Source organism: Phacochoerus africanus, chromosome 3, assembly GCF_016906955.1.
Source record: "Phacochoerus africanus isolate WHEZ1 chromosome 3, ROS_Pafr_v1, whole genome shotgun sequence".
NCBI classification, from domain to species: Eukaryota; Metazoa; Chordata; class Mammalia; order Artiodactyla; family Suidae; genus Phacochoerus; species Phacochoerus africanus.
This window is the reverse complement of record NC_062546.1, coordinates 15,842,416-15,861,925: the sequence shown is the minus strand read 5'-3', so window position 1 is coordinate 15,861,925 and position 19,510 is coordinate 15,842,416. Positions and strand designations below refer to the sequence as shown.

Below are 19,510 nucleotides of genomic sequence, written 5' to 3'. Positions count from 1 at the left end.
GTCAGCCCCTGGAGTATGGCTCCTACCCTATAATCTTCTGTACATTTCCCATCATGCAGTGCTTGTATTACATTGAAGCCATTTTAGAATTGGAGCTCTGTAGATCTGGAAGCAGCCTGCAGAAAACCAGGCTGAGTAAGTTCCCACAATGCCAGTTCTCAAGGCAGAGTCTCCAGAGATTCAGGCCGCTGCAAAAAGTGCATTTTACCCATTTGGCTGTGGCTGTTGAAGCAGAGAGAGCACTGGACTTGGAGTCAGGTAAATTTGATTCCAGTTGTGTTTGCAGCATTTTCTAGCCATGGGCAGCTTAATCTCTGCTGCTTGGTTTTTCTATCTCCAGAGTTGTCAAGAGACTTTCTCACAAACTGTTAATTGTTAAATATAAGCTTCTGGTTTTGTGTTTGAATCACAGGGTTCACTATTAAGGGCTTTCTTTTTGCCTTGATTACATTCTGAGGAGACCCAATCCTCTTTGTATACATGTTGCTTTCAAAGAATGATACATTATGATAGAATTGAACTTTGTGTAGAGCCTCTTCAGCCTTTTCTGAGCCCATTTTCTCATCTGACCAGTGCCAGTGGTAATAGTGTTTGATATGTTATTGCGACAGACTCAATAATTAAAATCAAGGTGTGAGATCTAACTAGATGTTTGGTAAATGTTTTGATTGTATTCATGAATATTATGCATTTATGGACTAGCTACCATTTATATGTGCTGAGTGTTGCTCTCAGCACGTACACATTAACTAAGCTTTCATAACAACCAGTGATAGGTAAACACTGTTAGCCACATTTTACAATTGAGGAAATTGAGGCACAGAGAAGTTAAATAATTTCCCTGAGGAGGCACTCGCACACACACACACACACCCCCACACACCCCCCCCCTCACTGGGTAGGTGTTGGAGCCAGGAAATCTGGATCTACTGATAGATTTCTTCTTGTAGAACAATTCACATGTTTCAGGTGAACACCATTTAGTAGTTGGTTTTTCTTTATATGTATTTTATCCAAGAAAGCGTATTTGGACAAGAATTTTAGCAATTTTTGAAAATACGTAAGATGTAATTTATTGGGAAGGAATATATTCTTTCTGGCATGCAGGGAAGATACTGCTAGTGTGCACTAGGAAGCAAGCTTGCGAAAAACCCAGCTTTTCTAGTATTTGCTTCATACCAGGGAGAAAATTCATCTGTTAGTTTGTGGCACACTGATTTATCAAATCCTAGGTAGGTGTAATAGAATTTGGTTAGGACCAAATATTTTTATATCTATATAGGTAGTAGAAGAACCATTCTAAATTATAATGTCTGGTTACGCTGCCTGCTCTTTCAGTGGTATTAAAGTAAGCAATTTTCCTTTAAATGATAGCTTGGAGAATGAACTAACATTTACTTGTAAAGGGAATTTAAGTTCCTGGGTTCGTACATTTTTCTAGGAACAGAGGATGACAATTCACACTGGCCAGGAGGCAAGAAATTGTATGATAGCTGTTTTCAAGCTTTAGAACCATCTTGATCTCTACACGAATAGATCTTAGTCTTCTGTATGTCATGGCGGAGAAACCATGAGCTGGATTTTGAGGGAATTTTTTTTTGTCTTTTTGCCTTTTCTTGGGCTGCTCCCAAGGCATATGGAGGTCCCCAGGCTAGGGGTCTAATCGGAGCTACAGCTGCTGGCCACAGCCACCGCCACAGCAACATGGGATCCAAGCTGTATCTGCGACCTACACTACAGCTCACAGCGACATCGGATCCTCAACCCACTGAGCAAGGCCAGGAGGGATCGAACCCGAAACCCCACGGTTCCTGGTTGGATTTGTTAACCACTGCGCCACGACGGGAACTCCTGAGGGAATTTTTCTAAAGGGAATAGTTAGGGAAGAAGAATGAACAAAAGTACTTTCTATCATGTGAGTGCTAAATTGTTCTGCTTTCTCTGCTAAAAGATCCAACATAGGCGTGGCTAAACGTTTCTGATACTTAAAATGAGATGAAATTGATTGATGGCCTTGAGATCAAGGGCTTCCAGCAGACTATAGGTTAGTAAGGTGACTTTTTTTTTTTTTTTAATAATCTAGCCAGTTCTCTATCATATACGTTTTTTTCCTGTACTGGTTTATTTCATTGTTTTTCCTCAACAATAAAAGTTATTTCTGAATGGCCTTGACCAGGACAGAGATTGGAGGTGACAGTAAAGTGGATATGAGCCTTGGCCATTGTTATTGTTTGCCCACAAACTTCTCCCTAAAGCTTGTTTGACATTTTGATGAGTTTTTGGCATCGATGTTTTTAACTGCCAATTTGATTTTGATTTTTAAAGCTTGGTAAATTAAATCCAATTCTCATGATTGGATGATTGGATGATTCTCTGAAAAATTGTTCATTCTCTGTTTTCCTTAATTAACCATTGAATATCACAATTGATCTTTAGGAGATGGTGCTGCATAGAGGAAAGAGCATGTACTAGATACACTTCTGTGACCTTGGAAGGCAATTGGCATCTACAAAAGAGGACAGTGACACCTACCTCATAGGATACTTGGATTAAAGGAGTTGATATAAACTCCTAACTCCACATTTAGGCAGATCATAAATGATGGGGGGTTTTGTTGTTATTTATTAAGCCAATGGCTTTTTGTATAGCTAATTGGTTGGACTTTAGAGGAGTCCAAGGGGTTTTTGAAATTCAGTTTGAATCTATAAATATAGCGATTGGTACCTGAGAAACGACTGGTCAGAAAACATAGTGTTGTCTCCTGATTGGAACTGAGGTGGCTCTTCGCAAAGAGGAAGCCAGGACAGAATATAAATTAGTCTGTATTTTATAGGTCAGATGTAGTCTCCTTACCTCTGTCCACATAGGAGATTGCAACCTTGTTCACTTTAAAAAGTGCATCAGGGAGTTCCCTGGTGGCCTAGTGGGTTAAGGATCTGGTGTTGTCACTGCTGTGGCACTGATTCCATCCTGGCTCAAGCCATGCTGTGGGCGTTGACCCCCCCCCCAAAAAAAAAGTGCATCGGTTGATCAGGTAGTTTCACATTCAGGGTAGCCGGCATTGTGCTATGTGTGGTGCCCAAACACAGTCTGGGTTCCTACCTTAAGCTCACAGTCTAGCGTGGGAGTCAACAAAGACATTTACGCTAAACAGTGAAAAGTGTTTCTTTAGAAGTAGGCATGGGTGGAAGTTCCCTTGCAGCTCAGTGGGTTAAGGATCTGGCATTGCTGCAGGTGTGGCCAAAAAAAAGAAGAAAGGCAGAAAAGAAATAGGCATAGGTAAATTAACACGTGCCTTCCCTTTAACAATCTTAAAGAAAGCCACTTGGCTTTAAAAGAAATGAGGCATGTAATAAGTGTCCCTTCAGTGGCTAACCATTTTTTTTTAATAGACTTTTGTGTGAAATGTACTGTGGCTGCCATTTTAGTGCTTACAGTGTGCAGAGACTTGCTCAGTGTTTTGCATCATGAACTAATTTACTCCTTACTCAGAACCCTGTTATGTAGATTTGCCTATTTTATGCATGAGGAAACTGAGACTCAGAGAGGTCAAATAACCTATTGAGTTGGCACGTGATACTGAGAAATTGGACTGGGTCTTTGCGTTAAATTGGTTGGCCCAAAGCCTTTGACACCTATTCACAAGATTGACCAGTTGGATTATCCTTATGGATCAGAGTTAGCATACTTTTTGTTGTATTCTGTTTTATTGATTACTTCCAGGCCAAGAGATCAATTTATGTCATATATGTTGTTGCTTCACATTGTGTGACCTTGGGCATATCACCTAACACCATCATTGTTTTAGGTTTAATTCTGGCTAATTATATGTAATAACGATATTCAGCAACTGATTAGAAAGTGGAATAGGGTTTTGAAATAGAAGTGATGTTTCCCTCTGCAAGTCAGTGTTCGTTGGATATCAGGGCTGTTGCCGTATGTTTTAGACATGGTGCGTCTCATTTTCTAACAAAGAGCCTGCAAATGTGTGAATAGAATTAAGTTTATTACAGGACTCTGAGTTTTGTGTGTAGAATGGCACACAGGCATTTTTTATTTTTTTTATTTTTTATTTATTTATTTTTTTGTGTTTTTGCCATTTCTAGGGCCACTTCTATGGCATATGGAGGCTCCCAGGCTAGGGGTCTAATCAGAGCTGTAGCTGCCGGCCTACGCCAGAGCCACAGGAATGCAGGATCCGAGCTGCGTCTGCAACCTACACCACAGCTCACTGCAACACTGGATCCTTAACCCACTGAGCAAGGCCAGGGATCGAACCCACAACCTCATGGTTCCTAGTCGAGTCATTAACCACTGAGCCATGATGGGAACTCCGAACACAGACATTTTTCGAGCGGGTGTTTTTCAGTGAGTAGTTGGACTTCTTTAAGAGCCCGGAGTACTTCATTTTTTCCGGGCAACACCCACTAAACACCTGGTCCCACTGACTTTCTCAGTCCTTCTTTCCACTGTAGCTTGGCATCTCTTTTTCTTTCCGCAGTGACTCCAGAACTGAAACTTTGACTTGATGGTGCTGTGGCTGCTGTGGCTGGATGGTACACCAGCGAAGGCTGTGCAAAGTTTACTGTCAGTTCCTTACCCCATGGCACCTTTTAGCCTAGGTTTTTAAGATGCTCCTGTCAGTTTCCTCTCTCCAGATTTGTAACTGTTCTCATTTCCTCCTTTACTTTGGCCTGCAGTTTGTTTTATCTAGAAAAACATACATGTAATTTATTCATCCATCTGTGTTTTGTGTCCCTTCCTGGAGCCCCATTCTCTCCTACACAGAACCCTTCCAGGTTTAGTTTAGTTAAAACTAAACCTCTTCTCTTGAATTCTACATGATTGCTTCTTCAAGGAGAAGCTTTGTAGCCCTTAGATACGTGCTTCCTTCTCATCTTCTTACCCTAGAAGTTAAGCTCTCTAACGGGAGGACCATGCTATTCTGAACTCCAAAAAAAGTTCTTGGAAATACTGGTGGTTTTTTTCTTTTTTTCTTTTTCTTTTTTGTCTTCTTAGGGCTGCACCCAAGGTTTGTGGAGGTTCCCAGGCTAGGGTCCAATCCGAGCTGTAGCCCCTGGCCTACACCACAGCCACAGCAAAGCCAGATCCAAGCCGCATCTACAGCCTACACCAGAGCTCACCGCAATGCCGGAATCTTAACCCACTGAGCGAGGCCAGGGATTGGACCTGCAACCTCATGGTTCCTAGTCGGATTCATTTCCGCTGCACCACGTTGGGAACTTCTCTGGTGGTTTTTTCATTTGCAGTTATTTCAACACACATTAAATCATTTGTGTGAAGTAACTTAAGGGTAAGAACGTGCGCCTGTTGAGTTTTTACTTTGACCAGCACTGTCTTTGCATTTTATGTACATTATCTAATTTGGTAGCTTTTACTGTTTCTGTTTAACATTGAGGAAACTGAGATTCAGAGACATTGTTTTTACAGATTACCCAATTTCTCTTTAGAAGCCCAGATTTGTCATATGTAGTACTTTCCTAAAAACAGGTCCCACTCATATGTATTTCATATTAGACCTTTGGTAATTCTGACACATGATAGATAGTGTTTTGTTTTAAATTTCTAGCAAAGTATTAAACTCAAAGCTCAATATTTTGAAATTAAGGGTGTCCTTTTCCTTGAAAACACAACATAGCTGAAAGTTAATACCATCATTGACATGAGGTCTTTTTGAAACTGACAGTATTAACGACCTGAACTAGCCAGAACACAGATTGGGACTTGAACCCAAGGTTTTATTTTATTTTATTTTTTTAAATTTTTATTTATTTTTAATTTTTTTATTTTTTGTCTTTTTTTGCCTTTTCTAGGGCCGCTCCCGTGGCATATGGAGGTTCCCAGGCTAGGGAGCCACCTGCCTATGCCAGAGCCACAGCCATGCGGGAATCCAAGCTGCATCTGCAATCTGCACTACCAACTCATGGCAACGCCAGATCCTTAACCCACTGAGCAGGGCCAGGGATCGAACCTGCAACCTCATGGTTCCTAGTCGGATTCGTTAACCACTCCGCCACGACGGGAACTCCCCAAGGTTTTAAATTAGAATCACTCACCCTGTGCCTGGACTCACTGAGGTTCAGGTTCTTCATGTCTCCGCATAGAAGGAATTCAGCGAGAGACAAAGTGATAGGCAAGAAATAGATTTATTAGGATAGGACGCTTGTGAGAGATGCAAGCAGGCAGGCACGGAAGCTCTGCCCCTAGGAGGATCCGGATCCAGTGGGCCACAGTTTTATCCTCCAAGGGGAGTGGGGGTTGGAAAAGCCCCCCTCTTCCTTTCTGGGAGCAGTAGCTCCTCCTTAGTAACCGGTAAGGTGTGTATTCACATCCACAGAAGGGTGATCCTCAAACTCCTGCCCTTGGTCTGACCCTGAATGCAGGCCTCATTCCATCCCCACCACCGACCTGAGGTGATTCTCTAGGCTCCACTAATGGAGCAAAGCTGCCTTGTTCTGATGGCTTTTTTGAGCAGTTTATTTACTTACAGCGATCTCTCAGTGTTCCCTAAGTTTCCCTCGTTATCTGTGGTCCTTTAGTGGGACTTCTAAAAATGCCTGTGTCTACTCTATCACTATCACTTTGCGGTGCCTTTTTTTTTTTTTTTTTAATGTAGACTGACAATGGATAGTCATTCTTGTTTTCATTCCCCCCCCCTCTTATCCTTGGATGTCTGCTGCTGGCTACTGGGACATGACCTCTAGCCTTCTCCCCTAGCTAGAAACATGTCCCTTAGGCAAAGAATTGAGGTAAAGGGGCTACGCGGTTCAGCGTTTACTGTCTGATTTAGGGTTTTGTTGATTTGAGGGAAGCTATATTATTTCCTGGGCACTTTTAGAACTAGCCTTCGTAATATTCCTTAGGGGATATCTTATACAAATGAAAGACTGTTGTGCAGGAAGCTCCCCCCCCCCCCATTACACCTCTTTAACAACTCTTTCTATGACATTAAATCCCATCTTTGGATGGCCATGTAATCTTGTACCAGCTATGTCTTTTTAATGGCTCCCCATTAGATATTTGGGTGGTTTCCTATTTTCACTAAGCAGTTGTTGGTTTAATCAGCACATGCTCCCCATCCTCTGAAATGCCGCCTGCAGTGGCTAAGAAGAGAGAGATGCTCGGGCTGGAGAACTCTGTTCTGAGACGTGTCAGGGTCTTCCTGATCTGGGAAATCTCTGGGTCCAGTGCAGGGTTAGACCCCTTGTGGCCTCTCATAAGTTTGTCTGCTTTGGAATCCTGACTCTCTTGTTAGCGCCAAGCCTGACTGTAGTCTCTTTAGGAGTAAAGGAAGGCTCTTACTGTTGGTTTTCTTGGTTCCAAAGTCTCAGGAGAAAAGTAGGTCCTGATTATAAACCATCATTACTTGACATCTAGTAATTAGAAACTAATGAAAGTGTTACGGTTTACAAGTGTGTCCATTTTTCAGGACATTGAGGGGTGGAGTCATAGCTAGGATTGTTAACATTGTAACATACTCACTTCCTGTACAAGATTAATCTAGACCTGTTTTTCCTTCTCATGGATTGTATATTAAAAAAAAAATTTCAAGCTCACCTTTGTGGGCTTTGACATTTGTGTAGGTACTGTGAGAGGAATAGCATAATTCCAGTTTGTTTTGCACTATGCGCTTTTTTAAAAGGTTGCCACACTTCTTATTCTTTCATCGCCTGCCCCTCATCTTCACAGCAGCTCTTCTGAGGTGGCTGCTGTTAGAGATGGGAGGACTACGATAGGCCTGGAGCCCAGGGGCTTATGTAGTGGCAGCTCCTGCTCTTACACGCGGGCCTCTTGCCTTCCTGCCACACCACATACAGGCGGCCTCCCAGGAATGGCTGGCTGAAAACATTCACAGGTACTTATTTGAGTATAGTTTTATACACTTGGCAAAGTTTTAAGCGTTAAATGAGAAACAAATGTGAAGCTTTCCTTTGAGGACATACACACACGACCCTGTAAATGGTACACCGTCCATCACCGGTGCCGTAGACATAGAGAGTGGAGGCCTGGAGAAGCCGGGATTGTGTAAGATGCTACAAGCATGTTTGGATTCATAGACAGGGAAGATCAGTGGGGGCTGGGGTGGTCAGGGAAGGCTTTCTAGCCCTAGATGGATGCATAGAGTGTGCAGAGACCGGAAGTAAATAGGAGAGCTTTCTAGATGGGGGCCAGTGTGGCAGTAATTTCTGGCATGTTTTAAGCAGGGCATTTAAGGGTATGCCCTGACAGCCAGCCTGGGAGAAAGGAGCATGTCGGAGAACAGTGGGTGAGAAAGCCTAATAGGTGCAGAGGAGCCAGATGCTGAAGGACTCCGCAAGCCAGGTAGAGTTTAAATTTGATCAAATAGCCAAAGAGAGTCCGTAAAAGGTACTGAGTAAGAGCGGGGGGGATTTTAGGGTGCAGAGTACATGGAGTGAGGTAGGAATGTAATGAGGATTTCATGTGCTTGTGAAGAAGAGGTGCTTTGACTTATCTGAGAAGAGAGAGAACTACTAAATTTGCAATTTTAGGATCTGTTCGTTCAGTCAGTGAAAATTTGTTCATGCGGATTATATGCAAGGTGCTGCGGGGGATGTGCCCTAAAGGAGTTGATGGTGTAGGAAGGGACTTGAAGGATATAGACAAATAATTTTAGTACTGAAGAAATGGGATGAGAGAAATGTGACAGAGGTATAGGTGAAATGCTTTGGGAAAATATTTCCAGCCTAGAGCAGTGCTCTCTAGGAGAAATAGAATGCAAATCCCATGTAATTTAAAATTATCTAGTAGCTACATTTAAAAAGGAAAAAAAAAGGTGGAGTTAATTTTAGTAATTTTTTTTTGGTCTTTTTTTGTCTTTTTTGTTGTTGTTGTTGCTATTTCTTGGGCCGCTCCCGCGGCATATGGAGGTTCCCAGGCCAGGGGTTGAATCGGAGCTGTAGCCACCGGCCTGCGCCAGAGCCACAGCAACTCGGGATCCGAGCCGCGTCTGCAACCTACACCACAGCTCACGGCAATGCTGGATCGTCAACCCACTGAGCAAGGGCAGGGACCGAACCCGCAACCTCATGGTTCCTAGTCGGATTCATTAACCACTGCGCCATGACGGGAACTCCTAATTTTAGTAATTTTTAAATATTTAATTCCATATATAAAAACAGTACAATTGTAACATGTGGTCAACGACTGTCTTATTAGACAGCTTAGGTTTAGCAGCTTGAGAAAGGCTTCATGGAGGGAGGGGGTGCCCTTTGTGTTGTGCTCTGAGAATTTTATATGCAGAAGAAATGGGGAAGGACATTCCAGGTAGAGGGCGTGGCTTGGTGAGCAAGCACATGTCAGAAAACCGTTTTGGCAGAAGCACATGCTGTGTGGAAGGCAGGTTTTAGGGGAAGTGGGAATATAGCTTGGAAAACGTTCCCTGACAGAGGAGGAAATCTGACTCTTCTGTCGGTAATAGGGAACTTTAAAGAATTTTGAGCAGGAAGTGACGTGATTAAAGCTTTAAGAATGGCTCTGATAACGCCCTGAAGGGAGTTAAAGATGTTGAGAGACTGAAAGCAGTGGGGAAGGTGATGGATGGGAGGTTATTAGAGATGTGGAAATAGGAACAGTTTCATTCCTCCCTTGTCTGCTGCCTTCCTCCAAACTGCTGGGTGTTGTGTAATCCATTTCCTGTTGAAATTGGTCTGCTGCTTCAAAATCCATGTTATATAAGTCAAAAGTTACATAAGCAGTAAGCATCAGGACATTGAGCTATGAATTTTTGTTTGTTGTAAGCTGTTGGTAGGGGGTATGTGTGTGTGTGTGTAGTTAAAAATTTTTAAGCAGATGGATAAGTGTTTTAAGGCATACCTTCGGTTTTACCATATCATGGTGGTTCTCTGTCTCCAAGAGCTCTTGCAGTAATCCCAAAAGAAGCTTGAAATAGTTGGCCCCAAACCAGAAAGGCCACATTTTATTTTGAGAAATAGGGCGTGTACATGTGGGAGGTTCCAAGGAGTACTCAGGAATCTTGAAAGAGCTATGGTTTAACTTTTAATGTTTGGGAAGAGAGAAGTGTGCCCCGGGGTAGGGGAGGGCTGGGAGGGATATTAGGGGGCCTTAATTGATGGGCCCAATAGGGCCAAAGAGGTTCATGGCATCCTTTAGCAGTGCTGATCCATTACACTTGTAACACTGCTTGGGTGGCTTAACTTTTAATTGGCTTTGGCTGGTACCTTTATGAATTGGAATCTGTCTGGGTAGAGTTGCACAGATGCCGTTTTATGAACTTTAGAGCAGGTAACTAAGTGACCTCTAACTTTGAATGAGTCTACAGACTGGAATATTTCTAAAGTTTGTTGAAAGTTGGCTTCCCTTAAGGGACAATGAAGTAGGGTAATTTAATGATGGAGATAGTATCCTGATCAGAAAGACTTTATGATCAAGAAAGTTAGACATATGGGGAAAGCATATAATTTTAAGAGGTTGAATGATGTCCTTGTGATGTCCTTGTGTTAGAGTAGACTAGGTTGCGTTGCGGTAACAAACTGCCCCAACATTTCAGGGGCTTCGGCCAACAAGGATTTCTCTCCTTTTCACAGTGCATGTCCAGTGTGGGCCTGCAGGAGCCTCTGTATCACAGTCCCTCTGGGACTTGGGCTCCAGAAGCTCTGCTCTTTCTTGATAGCGCCCTCATGATGGCGTCTTGCAGTTTCTTCCAGCACCTGGGAGTAGCATCATTTTGCTGTTTCACTGGGTAGAACTGTTTGACCCCCTCCTAAGTGTGGGGGTGGGTGAAATGTAGGGAAACAGGTGGATCGTTGTCTCTGTTATAGTCTCATTCTAGTGATTTGGGTGAAGCTGTCAGACAAATCAAGGTGAGACTTGCTTCAGAGTGTAAGGTTAGAATTAGTGAGCCTTATATGGGACACAGCTCTGAATATGATTTAGATAGTAAGTGGTGGGAAGAAAAATCATAGTTCTGAACTAGAAAACGAACGCTTTCTGAATTATCTAGATTCGGGGTGTATCTTAAAATCGTGTTCCATCTAATGAAACATTTTTATGTGGTAGGGTCCTGCCTATAGAATTTCTCCCTTGAAAATACAGAAATGACTTTTGAGACAAAACCAGAATTTGAAATTATGAGAACGTGTAACAAAAAGATTTGTTTTAAACATACTCGTATTTCTGGAGTTCCAGCTGTGCCACAGCAGGTTAAGGGATCCGGCGTTGTCTCTGGCAGCACCGGTTTGATCCCTGGCTGGCGCTCAGGTTGTGGATCCACAGTGTTGCTGTGGCTGTGGTGTGGGTCATGGCTGTGGCTCACATTCAGTCATTGGCCTGGGAACTTCCACATGCCGCGGGTGTGGCCAAAAAAAGAAAAAAAAATAGTGATAGTCCTACTTCTGTTTAAAGTAGTATTTTATCTTTTTACACCTTATTAATGTATATTTACACTGTAGCACAGATGGGTGTATAATTGAAATTTAAGCCAGCAGTACATAAAAGTCTTACGGGTTAATACACAATTTTTAACATGTTATCCAAAAATGATTACGTTCTCTGTTAACGGTGATTACTGCAGTAGAGAATTGACTAAGGTGAGGTGAATAATTCAAGAAGTATTCATTGATTGGTGTATAGAATGACAAAATGACAGATTGAAATCACTGAAGTTTTTGTCTATTTTAGAAAAGCTTAAATTCATTTCTGGCTCATAGTTCTCTTGCCGTGCATCTTGGTGATACGCCATCTCTTTCTGCAGCTTGTACCCCACACACAATTAGTGCCTGGCCTTTGTATGTCAGGCTCTAACCCTTGCATAGCGCCTTCCCCCGGATTAGGCCGCTTGCTCTCACGGCCTCCTCCCCGGGAGGGTCTGTAATGTTCTTATTCTCCCGTTAGGAAACGGAAGCTCTCAGGGGCTGAGTGATTTGACCAAGGTCATACCACTTGTAAGTAGTGGAGCGGGTGCCAGAGAAAGCCATATCTGCCGCCCTTGGTCTGTGCTCTTGTGGACAGTGTGTCCTTGTGACCAAGTTGGCGAATTGCAGAAGCTAAAATAGAAATGGCTCCTATTTTCTAGGTACCTGCTGCTTGATAGGCCCTGCCTGATAGAACCCTGAAAGTCGTGTCTTTTGCTTTAAGATTGATTGAAGCTGGAGTTCCCTTGTGGCCTTTGCTCAAAACCAGACAAGTCTCAAAAGAAGAAAAGGACGTATATTTAACACAAGTTTCTAACGATTTAGGCAGTCTGTGTGTATTAAGGAGGCAGCTTAGGAGAGTGGAAGGAAACAGCTGAGAGACAGAGAGACCTGCGTTTGAGCTCTGGCTTTCCCACCTCGTATGGAGCCTTGGGCACATCACAGCCCTGGCCTTCTCTGAACCTCCATTTCTTTACTTCGAAAAAGGGGAAAGGGATTGTGAACATCTCTCTCCAGTAGGACTGCTGGGAAACGAAAATGACCAAAACAGTAAAAGCACCTGAGCAAAGCACTTAACCCTGTAAGCCCCCGTGGTCAATACCATTGAGGACGTTGGTAGGAAATGTTCCCCATTTAGGTATGTTTCTTTCCGGAAGGGTCAGAAGATTTGCACGTGCATCTCCCAGGCCCTGAAGCCTGACATTTGCTTTCTCTCCCTCTTGCTCCTGGTCCAGGGAATGACCATGGATAAAAGCGAGCTGGTACAGAAAGCCAAACTCGCCGAGCAGGCTGAGCGCTATGATGACATGGCCGCGGCCATGAAGGCAGTCACGGAGCAGGGGCACGAACTCTCCAACGAGGAGAGAAATCTGCTCTCCGTCGCCTACAAGAATGTGGTTGGTGCCCGCCGTTCTTCCTGGCGTGTCATCTCCAGCATCGAGCAGAAAACAGAGAGGAACGAGAAGAAGCAGCAGATGGGCAAAGAGTACCGTGAGAAGATCGAGGCAGAGCTGCAGGACATCTGCAACGATGTTCTGGTAAGAGGCCAGCGTTTCTGTCCTACAAAGGATTTCTGATAGTATTCATTTAATGTACACATGCAGACCTTCAAACAGCTCAGGAGAGAAAGGTGTCTGACTGTACTGGAAAGCCGCACACCATTTGCAGCTCATTTTTAAGCATCTAATGTGATTTTTTTTTTTTTCCCCCCTCTCACCTCTTACTGATCAGAGGTTGCTCATCACTCATGGGGTACTTTGCTTACCCTTCCAGAGACCCCTGAAGAACAGGAGCACTTGGTCAACATCCCTCCAGCTTTGCTTTAGAAATCGAGGCCAGAGAGGCAGGATTTTTGATGGGTGCAGCCTCGGAGAGGCAGTTCTCCGTGTTGGCCTGAGTGGCGATGCCGTCCCCAGTCAGGGAGAGAGGAGCAGAGAGCTGACTGCCCGCCGGCCTCTCCCCATCAGGCCTGCACTGTGTAAAGTCCTGTTGGAAAGTTGGGCGCCTCTGTCAGGTGGGGCCTGCGTTCCAAAGGCAGATCCGAAGGGGTCTGGGGGGGATTCTCTCCCCTGTGTTTTGTGTACACCTCAGGCAGATGCTTGACTCCTCACGCGCTCACCTGGGCTTGGAAGGGAGGGTGCGGATCCCAGAGCAAATCATGGCCATGTTGTCTTTCCCTCGCATCCTGAGCCCACTGGCACCTTTGTTTTTCTTCCGGGTGAAATCAGGTAAAAATGAACGCTGAGGGCCGCTTTGAAGGGAAAAGGAATTCACACGTGTGGATCTGCCTCCTCCCCTGCTGGCTGCCTCTCCGAGTCACTGCCCATGACACCTTTCTTTTGAAAACCAGTACAGAGCTTGTCAGCCACCAGGCAGTGCTCCTCATCCTTAACCCATGAGGAGTCACACCCTGTCTGTCTGCAAAGAATATTAAAACGACTACTGCCCCCTGCATCCTCTCACTTTTGATGAAACCCCCTTACAGCTAAGCTTTTGCCTTGAGCTGCTCTTTTCTGTTAGACTCTCGGTGGTGTAAGAGTGTCGTGGCTAAATTTGTTGCCCGTTGGTAATTGGGGGGGGTTGTTAATGGTGCACTAATTCCTGAATGTTAGGTCCATCTGGTGTTCAGATGAAGTATGGCATGCATTCCAGAGGCAAGAAAAGAAAGTTCCCTAATTCCTGAACTGTAGACCAGCTTATAAGAGCATCTGAGAGAATGTGAAGAAAAGCATGGTACTTACTGCCTCTTAACCAGTTTTTCAGGATGCCACATTCTAAAACAACTCTTCGAAAATATTGCTCTGTATACGAAGCTTGGACTCCTTCAGAACTGCTTTTGTTGTAAGCATAAATGTTTAAAGGAATTTATTATTAATAATAGAATTAGCTACTTTTGGAGTGCTTACTACGTGCCAGGCAACGTGTTAAGCGCTTTCTGAACCTCAGCTCATTTCTTCTCCTGACTGCTCTAGGAGCTGGCTTCTGGGCTTCCTCGTGCCGTGGCGAGGAAACTGAGGCTCAGGGCGATGAGGTCATTTGTTCAGGGTCATGCAGTTAGTTGGCGGCAGAGGAGGGATTTCTACCCAGGTCTGACTAATTCTAAACTTTCTTCTTTTTTTTCCCAAAATGGAAAGATTTTTTTTTTTACCTCCTCTAATTACAGAAATAAGTTCATTGTTTTAAAAAGCATAGGGCAGAAGAGTATAAATAAATAAGAAAATGAAAAATCATTTCTAATCCTACCACCTAGAAAACCATTAACATCTTGGTAAATACCCTTCCAGACTTTTCCCCTAGGTATTTGTGTGCGTGTACACATACATGTTTTAATATTAAATTAGATTCGCATGGTATTCACGATGTCCTTGTTTTTCCCACTTAGACTTCTTTGTGAGAGCCTTTCCACGTTAGCAGTGTAGTTCTACATCCTCGTTTTTAATGCCTCTGTAGCATTCCATTGTGTGGCTGTACTTTAATCAACCCCTTATGAATGGTCAGAGTGATTTTTAATGAATGAATACAGGCATCTGTTATGACCTGGGCTAAACATTTAAAAGCTCTGGATAAAAATTACGTTTTTTTCAAACTTCCAAAAAGACATTTAGGAGTGGTAGTGTGAATCTTGAGTCTCAAACATAGTTTGAACATCTCGTAAGTAATATTTCCAGATTCTTAACAGAACGTGAATCATTTTTTAGGAGCTGTTGGACAAATACCTAATTCCCAATGCTACACAACCAGAAAGTAAGGTGTTCTACTTGAAAATGAAAGGAGATTATTTTAGATATCTTTCTGAGGTGGCGTCTGGAGACAATAAACAAAGTAAGTAACTTTTTTATTTTTTTAAGTTTTTGTTTTGTAGTCAGAAATTTAAAGAGCCACAGCACCGTGCTGACCGATGATGAACGGGGTCCTGGGGGTGGACAGCTGTATCTAAGGAGCAAATGTGAAGGGCATGAGAAGTCTGGTGCAGTAATGCATTTAAAGAGTCCTTCATTTTAAGGATTATTTGGTAGTTCTCTTTTATTTTTATTTTTTAGCTTTTTAGAGCTGCATTCGCAGCATATGGAGGTTCCCAGGCTGGGGGTCTAATCGGAGCTGTAGACACCGGCCTACGCCAGAGCCACAGCAACTCGGGATCTGAGCCACGTCTTCGACCTGCACCACAGCTTATAGCAACGCCGGATCCTTAACCCACTGAGCAAGGCCAGGGATCGAACCCACAGCCTCGTGGTTCCTAGTCGGATTCGTTAACCACTGCACCACGACAGGAACTCCTATCCATTTTTTCTGATAGGGAAACCCCGAAGGCTCACAGAGATGTTCACTTAGTCCAAACCACACAGCCGGTGAACAAGAGTTGGGGATTCCAGGTTTGAGTCTGACTCTGAAGCCCATGATCTTTCCGTTAGAGCATATTGTCTCCATGCTGTCTCTTGTTCAAGGTTGTTTCTGTATTTCCTAACGGCTTTTGTCGGCTTTACCACCATTGTCTTTGTTTTCCCTCAAAGCATTTAATATAGTCCGTGGTTAGAGTAAACATTTAATCGCTGCTTGTTAATCAAGAGACTTCCCGCCCCTCGTTTGATAGCACATATGCTCCCAACCCAGTTTGGTAAAATAATTGATAGTGGATCCAGCTATGATGCAACCTCTGAAAGACCCAACCTTTGATCTTTTTTATCTTTGTTCCAGCCACTGTGTCGAACTCCCAGCAGGCCTACCAGGAAGCATTTGAAATTAGTAAGAAAGAAATGCAGCCTACACACCCAATTCGACTGGGCCTGGCACTTAATTTCTCCGTCTTTTACTATGAGATTCTAAACTCTCCTGAAAAGGCTTGCAGCCTGGCAAAAACGGTAAGAAAAGACTCTCTGGGGTTTCTGATGATAGTAAAGCTGCGTGTGCTTTCTAGTACCCTTTGTTTTAAATGACGTGAACATAACTAATTGTCTTGGACTTTTGTGAAGATTTCTCTGGGGGTAGGAGTACATCTTTTATGAAATAAATATAGACCTATTACTTCTTGATTTCTTCTCAGCATGTCTTGCTGATTTTTGTGTTGTTTGATTATTCTTTGCATTGCTTCTCCTTGTCACACTTTGGGCTATGGGCCTTCCCTGTTCACTTTCATCCTTGTGCCAAGATTGGCGGTTAGGGCTGTGTAAAGGAAGGAAATCAGATCTTGGTGGGTTTTTTTGTATTGAAAGTACCTTTGGTAACCCAACTGCCATTTCTACATATTTTTACAGTCTTTGAACATGCACGTCATTGAAAACAATTTTAATTAGTAAAAAAGTGTGTGAAATGAATGCTTAAAATTCTGTCACTTAATTGAATTAGATTTAGTGGTATGGACTTCTGTACTCCATTTATCCCTTGTATCCAGGGCTTTTGAGTTTCAGCTTAAAGAAAAAGGTAGGGGGATTACTAGAAATGTCTTTGATAACTAAAGAATCATACCAATTTGCTTAGAATGAGTGTGCCGGGTTAACAGTAGTACCTATTAATAGGTACAGTGAAGTTTTCTTATCTAGGAATGTTTGTCACTTGTTGCTTCAAGCTTTATAAACCAGCATTATATGGTTGCTGACATAACTGGCAAACAAGGTAACAGAGGCCTTGGTTCCCCCAAAGTACTGTACAGGGAGAGAAATGACGCAGGGAAAGAATTGGGCTGAACTAGTTCCAAGGCACCTGTGACTTCTTTGCTAAAGGCTCTTTGTTGTAGGCATTTGATGAAGCAATTGCTGAATTGGACACCCTGAATGAAGAGTCCTACAAAGACAGCACCCTGATCATGCAGTTGCTCAGGGACAATCTCACTGTAAGTACTGCTCATACCAGTGACCACTTCTGGAGGCTTTCGCTCATTCCTATTCCCTCTGCCTCATGCGTCAGTCCTGCCCAAGACGCAAGAGGGGATTTCTACCCTGTGAGTACAGTTCAAGTTTTTGTTCATTTGCTTATCAGGGCCTGCTGAAAGTGCGACCCTTGTAATCACTGTCTACAGTAATAGAGGAAGAATTTTTTAAACAGTTGAGTGAGATGAGGTGATACAGACTGGGCCACCTCCCCGAGGACAGTTTTGGTAGGCCTGCTTTGATCATAGCTCTCTTTCTCTTGCAGCTGTGGACGTCGGAAAACCAGGGAGATGAAGGCGATACTGGGGAGGGAGAGAACTAATGTCTGTCGTGCTGCGTGATCTCTTCAGTGTCACTCTGTACCCTCCACATATACCCCTTTGTGCGATAAAAAAAAAAAAAAAAAAAAAGAATCGTACGTCGACTTCCAATTTTTCACAGCCTCAGCCTAGCAAAAATGGTCCATGGGATAAACAGCTGGTATTTGTATCTAAAACTCAGATTGGTCACATCAATGCCACGGCATTCCCAAATTTTGATTTCGATTAACATTGACAGGATTACTGTGTTTAATTTTTTAAAAAACTGAACACTGTGATTATGGGGTTTTGTAATTTAGCAGAACTCTTACTGGTAGAAAAAAAAAATAGACCTGAATTATGTGTAACTTTTTGGAAAGTTTAATCCAATATCAAAATAGTCACTGAAATACAGTTCCATTGTAAAGTTGTACAGAAAGTTATAGAGATTATATTGTGACACTGGGACTTGGAGTGAGACACCTTGGTTGGCATTCGAGTTTCATCGTAATTCACAGTAATTCTGCCCGTTCTGTTCAGGGCTTGTAGACCCTTGACTGGTTGGGGCTGTTGCCACTCAAAAGTTGATGACTGCAGATGGCCACAGCGCCTTCCTCCAAGGAAACTCGAAGCCAGAAATTAACATTCTTTGTGGCAGATAACTGGGTTATGACACCATGAAAAGGTCCAGTGCTCATAGACCACTCGTGACTCAAACCCCTTTCCTACAGCAGCGTGTTACTGACTGGCAACTTGCGCCTCAGTGGTGGCATCTGTTTTCCTTGAAACCACAAGCGAGAGAAGAAAAAAAAGCCGTGTATCTTAGGAATGGCCTTATCTGGTTCTTGGGTGAACCCTCTTAAGAATCATGTTCTGCAGAGATTGCCTTTCACTTGAGGAGTAAGTACTCAGTCTGGGTTCTTCCTAGCTCGGGGCCTTTTAATTTTAAAATCTAAACATTCTTCCCCACTGTCCTTTTTTGACTGTTGACTTTGGTTTTCTCTTCCCTCTCTAAATTTCTGTCCTTCCTTCTGCTTCCTTACATTGTTTTTTTCCTTCTGACTTCTCTCTCGGCCCGTTGTTTCTGGTTTAATACTATATGGGCAGGGACAGGGGCCCTGGAGGGGGTGAGAGGCGTTGGTGAGCACTTGAGTGAGCCAGCCTTGCTTCAGAGAGTCGAAAAGAGCTTCCCACGTCACAGCTCTGTCTTCCTCCAGTTCTCTGCACAGTGGTTGCTCTCCAGTCGTACCAAGATCTGAATCAAAAAAGAATTTTAAAATATCCATGCTTTCTCGTTATTGCAACCAGCCCTGATAATGCTTGTTAGCACCTGTCACCAGCTCTCCCAAGTGTGCCCATCCAGTCAAGTTCACAGACATGTTTCAGCAAGACCCTGTGCTGCAGGGAAGTTGCATGAACACTGCAATGGGGAGAGTCAAGAATAGCCAGGCCTACCAGTCTCACAGTATCCCCCCTTCTCCCTCGAACATTCCACATAGCCGTAGTGTCCATCTGTTTGTCCATCTGCTGAAATGAGAAAAGAAACATTCATGCACTGATTTCAAACAAACCGAAAGAAAAAAGAAAAAAAAAAGAAACCCTCTCTCCTTTCTAGCTGAACAAAAATGTGCAGTTCATACTTGGCGCTTGAAAATGCAGTAGTGACTGTGGAACGAGCCTGTCTGTATATCTGGTAGCTCTCTCTTGCTTTGTTTTTCCTTACCAGTATTCTGCCTCACGTTTGCTTCTGTGATGGTTATATTGCCTAGCAAGCACACCCGTGGTTGTGAAAATAGTATAGCAAAAAAGAAAAAAACCCCGGTTATTGATGTACTAGATTTGTGTATGTCTTTTAAACATTTCTAGTTTCCACCTTCTACAGAATAATCAGGAAACGTGTAAAAACTCAAAAGTGAAATAAAAAATTTTATCAGTT

The 19,510-nt window shown here is 43.2% G+C and overlaps 1 protein-coding gene across 1 annotated transcript in view; it reads left to right on the top strand.

Moving 5' to 3' along the window:
• Positions 1-19,510, top strand: part of YWHAB (tyrosine 3-monooxygenase/tryptophan 5-monooxygenase activation protein beta) — a 21,283-nt gene extending 1,773 nt beyond the window's left edge. The window contains exons 2-6 of the mRNA XM_047771031.1: positions 12,647-12,949; positions 15,110-15,233; positions 16,107-16,270; positions 17,143-17,238; positions 17,541-19,510. Of these exons, the coding sequence (XP_047626987.1) occupies positions 12,650-12,949; positions 15,110-15,233; positions 16,107-16,270; positions 17,143-17,238; positions 17,541-17,597 (741 nt within the window). The 5' untranslated portion in view covers positions 12,647-12,649 and the 3' untranslated portion in view covers positions 17,598-19,510. The remainder of the gene's footprint in view (positions 1-12,646; positions 12,950-15,109; positions 15,234-16,106; positions 16,271-17,142; positions 17,239-17,540) is intronic.